Genomic DNA, 10,036 nt, shown 5'->3' with positions numbered 1-10,036 from the left:
GAAAACTATCTTTAAAATCTTGTTACTAGGGCAAAGTTATGTAAGTTAAGGTCAAGTTTTCTAAGTTTGACTGCATTATAATAAATTTTAAAACTATATTGAGGTTTTAAAGTACAACACACCAAAGAGAAAGAGTAACTCCAGAATGAGGGGTGATAACTGTTACACACATAAGAATTTGTATCCAAAAATACATGAAAACCATCTACAAACCAATAAAGAATAGGTGGATTACCAAACTAGTAAATGGGCAAAAGTCTCGAAAAGGCACTTTATACATAAGAGGATGACCTGATGGTCAATAAGAAAAGGTTCTCAACCTTACTACAATAGTTATGAGGGACATGCAAATTAAAAGTATAGTGAGACATGTCACTTCTTTCATGTTAGCTAAATTAAAGTGTGACAGACCCAAATGCTAGCAAAGATGTGGGACAACTTTCATACTGCTGAGAGAAAAGGGTACATTGGTAAAACCATTTTGAAGAGCAATCTGCAATAGTGACTAGATTGAAACATTGTACCATAGGTTATTAATTGGCCCCTAATATTCATTCACTAAAATCATATCTTGGGGGAGGAGAGGGGAGCAATGCAATCAAAAGAAATTCTAGATACTTCTGACCAATATGGAGGGGTAGACAGATGTGCTGCATATCCCTCCACAACTAAGAAGGACTACAACTACCTCAAAACTATAAACAACCAGAAGTTACAGAAAATCAAACTGCATGGAAGTCCAGCAAACAAAGATATAAAGAAGAAATACTCATCCGGACGGGTAGGAGGGGCAGAGCCAGGGAGGAGAGGATGCGGTATGGTGGTGGCGGCAGTGGCAGCAGCAGCAGCGGCAGCAGTCGGAGGCCAGCAGAAAGCGCAGTCACATATTTTAAAAAGTCAGGAGAGACACCTGGGAAGCGTTTCCAGTTCCTCACTGAACCTCGCAGCTCACAGTCACAGCACTGGGGAAAAATCAAGCCTCATTGCTTCTTATTGTGCAGACCACTGGGGCACAAACTGCCAATCTCAGCAGAGTCTGCTTATTTAAAGAGCCCCGATGGTCCTAGAGTGTCCGCAGACCCACCCACTCTGGCAACAACGGCTAGAGGGGTGTCAGTCCGGTGCGGAAGTGCGAAAAGGACAAGTGCTGGGCAGGTGGCATTGTTCCCTCTTGGGCCACTCCCCCACATACAGCGCCACAACGTGGTGAAACAGGTCGTCCTGTACTGACAAATCTCTAAGGCTCCACCCCTTACAACATAACAGGAGTGACAGCTCTACCTGGGACACAGAGGCAAACAAACACAGGAACCTGTCAGAATGAGGAGACAGAGAAGTATGGCCCGAAGAGGGAAACAGATCAAGGTACTAGTGGGAGAAATAATCGACAAGAAGGTAGCCAACCTAACAGATGCAGAATTCAAAACACTGGTGATAAAGATGCTCACAGGCTTGACAGATATGCTGGAGTACGGCAAATGCATAAGAGAAGAAGTGAAGGCTATGCTAAGTGAAACGAAGGAAAATCCACACAAAACCAATGGTGAAGGGAAGGAAACTGGGATTCAAATCAATGATTTCGAACATAAGGAAGAGAAAAAAAGTCAACCAGTGCAGAATAAGGAAGCAAGAATTGAAAAAGAGGAGAAAAACTTCCCAAATTTTGCTAAGGAGATGGACATACAGGTCCGGGAAGCACGGAGGGTCCTGGGCAAGCTGGACCCAGAGGGGACCACATCAGGACGCATCATGATTGAGATGCCAAAGGTGAAAAATAAAGAGAGAGTCCTGGGGGCAGCAGGAGAGAGGCAGAGAGTTGCTTAAACGGGAGTGCCTATAGGGTTATCAGCTGATTTCTCAGAGGACACTTTGCAGGCAGGAAGGGACTGGCAAGCAGTATTCAATGTGATGAAAAGCAACCTACAACCAAGATTACTCTATCCAGCAAAGCTATCATTTAGAATGGAAGGACAGAGGAAGTGCTTCCCAGACAAGGTAAAGCTAAAGGAATTCATCATCACCAAGCCATTATTATATGAAATGTCAAAGGGGCCTTACTTAAGAAAAAGAACATCAAAACTATGAACACTAAAATGAAAACAAACTCACAACTATCAACAACTGAATCTAAAAAATAAAAACAAAATCCAATGAAGCAAACCAGAATAGGAACAGAATCATAGGTATGGGGATCATTTGGAGGGTTATCAGCTGGGAGGGGGGGAGGGGGAGAAATGGAAAAATGGTGCAGGGACTGAGAAGCATAATCGACTGGTGCAAAATAGACAGGGGGAAGTTAAGAATAATATAGGAAAGAGTGAAGCCAAAGAACTTATATACGCAATCCATGGACATGAACTAAGGGGGGGTGGGATTGCTGGAGGGAAGGGAGGTACTGGGAAGGGGGGAGCAAAGGGGAAAAAAATTAGAACTACTGTAATAACATAATCAATAAATATACTTTAAAAAAGGAATTCTGTTTTAATGTTTTTTTCTTAAGAACAGTGGAAAGTTCAGGGTTATGACATTATTCTCTTTACCTTTTTGTAGGTCAAAGTATTTGAAAATTTAAAGATGTTTATAGTTTACTAGGTGATACAAACTTCACTTTCTGACTGGTTGCATTTAAATGCCCATTCGGCATCCAGATGAATCCCTTTATTGAGAAAATACGTGGATCTGGCACACTTTCTTGAAACTCTCCACTATATACACACTCCTTAATTATATTTGGTAGATCATCTTCTGATAATTTTGATTCCCTGAACTGTTTTCCCAAGGCTTGTGATGAAACAAACTAGTATAGAAACTATGATCTTTATAGTGAATATATCACTATTGTTGGATCTATACAAGACATCTATACAAGAAATTGCTTTCATTTAAATACTATAAGTCTGCCTAAGGAAAAGATACAGCTCCAAGATCTGAAATTGCAGCTGAATAGATCTCTAGATGAGTAATGAGGATTAAATGCTATCTGGACTTCATCCGTAAAAGTATCAAGGAGTCCAGAAAACAAGTTTCCATGTTATGTTCATAATATGCTATATTTCCCAAGGATGTTGACAAGGAAATATTAGGTAATCTGGGGGAAACTATCTGAGAAATTTAAGTAGCCCTTGGGTATAATGTACACTATGTCCATTCTAGGCTGGCAAGTCACAAAAGCTAATCTTGGTAGGAAAAAAGGGAAGGAAACTAGCTTGCATTGATTGCCTATATTATTCTATAGATGATGCTATGATTTATAAGACTACATGAGATTATTTAGCTTCACAATTCCTTAGAGTTGATATACTGTTAATGAAGATATTGAGATTCTGAGGAATCAAGTATCTTACTGAATATATTTTCACAAGTTATACTGAATGCAGAATTTAAAATCCAGAAATTGGAAGGAGTGTTTGGAGATGACATTGACAACCAAAGTGAGCAAGTAAAAACTAAGTCAATAACTTCTCCCCACCTTATAATTCTTCCAGGGTTAAATTTTTTTGGTTCCATAGTAAGGCCTCTTTAACTCTATATTTCTCTTTGGTTACCTTCCTCAATTCTATATCTTCAACTTTAATTGCAATGTAAAATTACTTTAAATTTTGTATCTCAATTCTTTTTTTTCTTTTTCTTTTTCATTTTCTAAGCTTGCATTCTCAAGTGCTGAAGGGAGCGTCACATTTCAGAGAAGTCAAGTTCAGTAAGTCCAAAGTAAACCCATTATCTTTTAACTACAACAGAGAGACTGCCTATCCCTTCCTTTTTTCTACCTCTTAGATAATGGTCACCCATTCAATTTTTGTAGATTTTATAAGACGCTTTCTTATTATTAGTTATGACAACTATTTTAAGTTTAAATTATTACTGTGTGCCAAACTCTTCTCCCAGAATATCTTCTGGGAGTGATCACTATAAAAATAAGAACTAGAACTTGAAATGAAGACAAGACCCTGGAGATGTCCATTATCTTCTGAGTTCCAAATGCGTCTTCAATAAAATCAGTATGTTTGAGTTTTTATAATTAGTATCTTATTTTAGCAATTTAAAATTATTTAATGTGCAAACTTCTTTTAACATCTTAAGAAATTAAAATGCGTGTCAACAGCAAACAGAAGTGATACACTCCAATGATTATATTAAAACCGATCCTAGGCAGTGGGCTGCAGTAATAAACTAAGAAGGTAAATGGGGAAAAACGAGAAATAAATGGAGATAGGAGGCATGAACGTCGAGAAAGAGAAAGCAAACCCCCCAAAGCAATGAGAGGTTTCTCTAACCTGGGAGGGCAAAACAAGAACCGCAATGTCAGCTCTATTCTCTACTAATGCTCAAATTCAAATAAAAAGTAGCTAAAGGTGAGTTTTTCTCATAGTCGTCTTAATTTGGTAAACTACGGTCAGCCCTGCCTTAGACAGCCGTTTCCAATCCAAAGTATTAGAAAATTCCACTCGAAGAAAACTGCCCGGGATTTCACGGTTGCGCATGCGCAGTCTCAACACGCCGCTTTCCCCCTTCCACTCTACCCAGGTTGCAGGGGACGTGACGCAAAGCTGGGGGGCGGGGTAAAGTCTGCGCCGGAAGTGGCTCGCAGATCGTAAATAACCCCGAAAAGGAAAGAGAAGCGCTGTCTCCATTTTGTTGGCGTTTGCTGCTCCAGCGACGTTTTGGAGATGGGGAGCGTCTTGGGACTGTGCTCCGTGGCGAGCTGGGTAAGGTGGTTTCTGGCAGCCTTCGGGGTGCTAACATGGAGGCGGAAGAGAAAGGGATTTGGTTGGACTGGGTGAGGACCGACCAGGACGTGGCACCCCACCCAACGGGGAATGCCTTCTGTCCCCGTTTTCTATCTCCCCTCCTCACTCTGACTTAGCCTCGGGGCTCTGATTCTTGCAAAGACTGAGTGGGTGGCTGTGGGGAGCCGTAGAGATGGGAAGATGACACCGATGGGAGAAATGAAGTAGAGAGCCGGGATCTCCCGCCCCACCCGTCTTTCTGGAAAGCTGCTCCCCATTCTTCCAGGGTCTCTTTTGTTGTCTTTTCGTGTCTGCCTAGACCATCTCTACAGGAGCCCTAGACCTTTCCTTCTGTGGAGGACTCCATCACTTCTCGTCATCTCTTCCCAGCGACCTCAGACTGCAGCACTGTCATCCCGGGAGGCATGTTGGCCTCTTTGTTCTGTCTGTCGCTCAGACTATACATTAAGTGCCCGTTATTTGGGACAGCCTGGCAGTAATACTGATATAATAATATGTAGTAATATCGTTTTGAAATAAATAGACCTCTCCTGCGACCTGGTAATCTGGAAGAGCTGGTCAGTTCTTCAGTATTAAATATTTTGTTTCTTTTTAAAATATATATATTTTTTATTTTAGAGAGAGGGGAAGGGAGGGAGAAAGGGCGAGAAACATCCATGTGGAAGAGAAACAAACTATTGGTTGCGTTCTGTATGGGCCCCAGGGGACCGAACCTGCAACCCGTACTTGTGCCCTTACAGGAATCGAACCAGTGACCTTCTGGTTTGGGAAGGATGCCCAACCAACTGTGCCACACCGGCTGGGGCAAGATTTTGTGTCTTTTGGCATACGCATTATTGTGTAATATGAAGTTTTATGTGTAATTATGTGTGCTTTGCATTTTGATTAGATAGTGTTGTTAGATTGAAACCATTTTTCATTTTAGTGGCAAGATTTCTTGATTTAGGTGGTACAAATAAACTTCAGTTTAAAATAACCACTCTCCCAAATAAAAGGAAGACAAAACATTGACATTACAGTTAATAAAGATATTTGTAATTTTGGTCGCAATATTGGGATTCAAGTCATATTTCTCTAATCCATGAATTCTGAATTCCATGTCTTAACAATTGCTAGTCTGACTTCCCAGATGACTTCATTATATATATTAGCTAGCATCTTGATTATTTTATATACTTAGCCTTTTATTTTTCTAAAAAGTTCTTGATATGGCTTGAATTATAAGTGTTAAGTTTTAATAAAATAATAAGTGGAGGTTGTTACTACAACGCAGGTCCTTCCCGTAGTTGGGCAGGGAAACTTGGTGTATTTTTATCTAAAAGAAGTGGGAGAATCTGCTTATGTGTATTGATGATTTTATAGAAAAGAGGCATATTTAGTGTAACATAAAATATTACATAATAGTGATTATTATAAGATTGTATTGTTGGGGGAGATGTCGTGTCATTTGATTCATAAAGTCAGATTTTGTCCACATATCAAGTGGGTATGTCCTTTGTATTTAAGAAAGGTTTAAAGGGGGGGCGGGGTACATGTTTTCCATTTTGTTCTTATCTCCAGATCAGTGATGAGCAAAATTTTTTACTTCAAGGACAGTTACAGTTAAAAACATTTTTACGTTTAAAAAAAATATGTATATGATTTAAGTAAAAGAGAATAGCTTTACTGAATAATATGGGGAAAATGATATTCCTGTATATGTTTTTAAAACTTGTTCTCCACCTTTATTGATTACAAAACTGTAATAGAATTGACACTACCTTTCAAGGTATATTGGAAAGGTAGTAACAAAGAGGCATTTTTCTTATCTTCCAGTAATTAGATCTCTGGCAGATAGAGAGCCTAGGTGGCCACAGTTACTCATGGTTCTAGATTTTTGTGGCCAGTCTAGGAATTGATTCTATAGTATGCATGCAATTCAGATCATCTCTTTCCCTTCCTTCTTGGTGCCTTTGTCTCTTTATTCCTGAATTGTTCAATTGTAGTGCAGTTCCACAGCAATTGAAGGGGAATTTGCTTTGTAATATACTAATCCATTTCTTCCCGTCTTAACAGTCAGTATGCTCACTTACTGAGAGGTTTTGCCAATTTTAAAATTTATTCAAATTTTCAAAAGTATGTCATTAAATTAGTTAAGTCAGAATTAAATAAACCTCATTCTTCCTTTGCTCAAGTTTCTTTAGGTTTATCTTTGTAAAAGTATTTCTAATTAATAAAGCAACTGTAGAAAATTTCTGAACTGTCGAAAAAGTCTAATAGAGAAAAAATTACATGTAATACTGTATAGAGATTGGAGTGTTTAATTAATTAATTAATTAATTATTGCTGTTAAGGGGCCTAGAATTGGATCATTCATGATCCTTGCCTCATGCATTATTCTCTGGTGATTACTTTAAACAGGATCAAACATCTTTGGACTGCCTGCTTAATCCTATAACTACAACATTACCATCAATTTATACCTACCTGCTCAAGTGTTTTTCCCCACCCCAATGTCAACAAGGTGTTAGTGGCTAGAATTGATTTTTTTGGGTGACTGCACCTTGTATGCAATAACTCTCATTTTTTGCCCAAAACATGTACTGTAGTTAAGTCGTTGCTAAGAAAGAGCTAGTGGTTATTGACTGCCTATTTTGTGCCAGCCTCTGCTAGATTTTTATTTTTTAGTACAATGGCCTGTTTTCAGTGACTCATAGTTGCTACAGATAGTTAAGCAATACAGAGTATACAGTTAATGTGTCACAGAAAAACCCCACTACCAATAATAGTTCTTCTTTTTCAATGCATATATACAAATGGAGGAATCAATAGACAAAAAATACTTTTTTGGGGATTGTAGCATGCTAAACATGTATTTTTAAAGATTTTATTTAATTACTTTTAGAGAGAGGGGAGGGGAGGGAGAAGGAGAAGAGAAACATCAATGTGTGAGAGAGATTGATGGTTTACCTCTTGGGTGCACCCCAGCTGGGGACTAGGCCTGCAACCCAGGCATGCGCCCTGACCAGGAATTGAACTGGCGACTTTTTGCTTTTTGGGATGATGCACAACCATCTGAGCTACACCAGTCAGGGCAACATTTATTTTTAAACAAAGCATTAAACCTAATTTTTCCTGAATTTAGCAAAAGGAAAAGGAATTTCTGAATGGTAAGTAAACACTTCTTCATTAGGAGAGGATCATGAAGATTTTTTAAGGCAGTGTTTTTATAGCAGTGGTTCTCATCTGGGTATGGTTTTGCTCCTTTGAGGGACATTTGGAAATGTCTGCATACATTTTTCATCATCACAACTTGAGGTAAGCAGTGCTAACATCTAGTGGTTAGTAGAGGCCAGGGGTACTGCCATACTTTCTGTCATGTACAGGACAGCCCCGAATGACAAATAATTACATTTCCCAAAATATCAGTATTGCCAGTTCTGCTTTATCCTCTTCATCTGGCCAGGGGAAAAAATGGAATGAAATCTGGGGTCAAAACTCCTAAAAAGACATTAAGCCAATCCTATTTTCAGCCTTAATTATTTAGGTATTGATAACTGTTGCCACCAATTGATCTATTTGGAGATTCTGCTGTAAATTTTACTGCTTCTTAATCTTTTCTTTGATGGCTTGTAATGCAAATTTCTTGTCCTGTTAAGTCAGTTATTATATTCCACCTTTCATATTTAATATCCAGTGCTTATCACCTTTTAATTTTATTTCCTCTTCTAAAAATCCTTTTTTTCATTTTACTGGTGTTTCTAAAGGGAATGTGAGTAAATTAATATATTCAGTCTGCCATCTTTTACCAGAATCCCTTTGTATTATTTTTTATATGTGGCCATTATATGTGTTTTTTTAAAATAATTTATTTGTTTGTTTATTTATTTTTAGAGAGAGGGGAAAGGAGAAAGAGAGGGAGAGAAACATCGCTGTGTGGTTGCCTCTCACTCGCGCCCCCAACTGGGGACCTGACATACAACCTAGTCATGTGCCCTGACTGGGAATTGAACCAGTGACACTTGGTTCGCAGGCCAATGCTCAGTCCACTGAGCCACAGCAGCCAGGGAGGCCATTATACTTTATAACCATAATTACTTAAGTTGCTTAGTCTTTGAAGTAAACTAGTCATTCTTAAAGGCTGCTCCTAGACCCAGTAGCATTAGCGCACTAAGAAACTGATTGGAAACACTGGCGAGGGTTCCGTATTCTGTTTTAATAAGCCCTTAAGTGGATTCAAAGCTAAAAGCATACCTTTTTACCATGACTTCCACCAAATTTTTAAAAATCTTAATGTCATCTCCTAATTAACCAAATTTTGTCATCTAATAGATTTTTCAAAAAGGATTCATGAATGCTGAAATCCCTAAATTCTTTCATATTTAAAAATGTCTGTTACCTTCTTGACTGAACAAGGGGAGACGGTTAGGGGCACTGACTCCATGCAGTCAAAAATCAAAGTATGACTTTTGACTTCCCTAAAACTTAACTACCCTTGGTATTTGAAGGGGTTTGATTTCAGGATCCCTGTGGATACCAAAATCCATGGGTGCTCAAGTCCCCTATATAAGATGACGTGTACATCAATGCATACAGGTAGCCCTTCACATCCTGTGAATTGAAAACAGTATTAGGTATTTATTGGGGGAAAAAACAAAAACAAAAGCATGTATAAGTGGACTTAAACAGATCAAACCCATCTGGTTCAGTGGTTAACTGTAAACCCATTTTCTTGAACTTTGTAGTTATTTATATGGATTGTGTTCTGTGTTAATTCTACCCTGTATCTAACCCCTGCCAAACATCTCACATGTGCCTTTGACTTGTTTCTTCTGCCTGGGTAACTAAAGAGTATTTTTTTATCTTTGAAATAATTAACCAAATATATCTGACTTTAAATCATTTATTATTATTTTTCCCCTTCTGGAAAAGTTTTATTTTGAAAATAGTTTAATTTCTTCATCTAAGGAAGTTTTTCTTATATTTTCACCCATTCCTTTGTTTTACTGAGAGCATTCTCTAGTTCAAGAATACCAGTTACTTTGTTATACTGTCTTTATTTTTCTTCCTCGTTATTATTTCTGTATTCATTTTTGTCATTTCTTAGTTGATATAATTTACGTAAAGTTCATGCTTTGTATTATACAGTTCTGTGAGTTTTGGCAATCATGTACTTGTGTAACAATGACAGAATAATTACCTCCTTAAAAAACTTCTGTCCCATCTTTGGCAACTTCTGTTTCTTTCTTCAGAATTCTGCTTTTCCAGAGTGTCATATAAATAGAATCATACAATATATAGCCCTTTGA

The 10,036-nt window shown here is 38.3% G+C and overlaps 1 protein-coding gene across 1 annotated transcript in view; it reads left to right on the top strand.

Annotated features, from left to right (window-relative positions):
* Positions 1-4,579: 4,579 nt before the first annotated feature.
* The window catches only part of SERINC1 (serine incorporator 1), a 28,591-nt gene continuing 23,134 nt past the window's right edge, over positions 4,580-10,036 (top strand). Inside the window, exon 1 of the mRNA XM_090279805.1 lies at positions 4,580-4,706. Coding sequence (XP_090135931.1) covers positions 4,668-4,706 — 39 coding nt within the window. The 5' untranslated portion in view covers positions 4,580-4,667. The remainder of the gene's footprint in view (positions 4,707-10,036) is intronic.

This window comes from Furipterus horrens, unplaced genomic scaffold (genome assembly GCF_987537825.1).
Source record: "Furipterus horrens unplaced genomic scaffold, mFurHor1.1.pri manual_scaffold_6, whole genome shotgun sequence".
NCBI lineage: Eukaryota > Metazoa > Chordata > Mammalia > Chiroptera > Furipteridae > Furipterus > Furipterus horrens.
The sequence above is the reverse complement of the archived record's forward strand: the minus strand, read 5'-3'. Positions and strand labels throughout refer to the sequence as shown.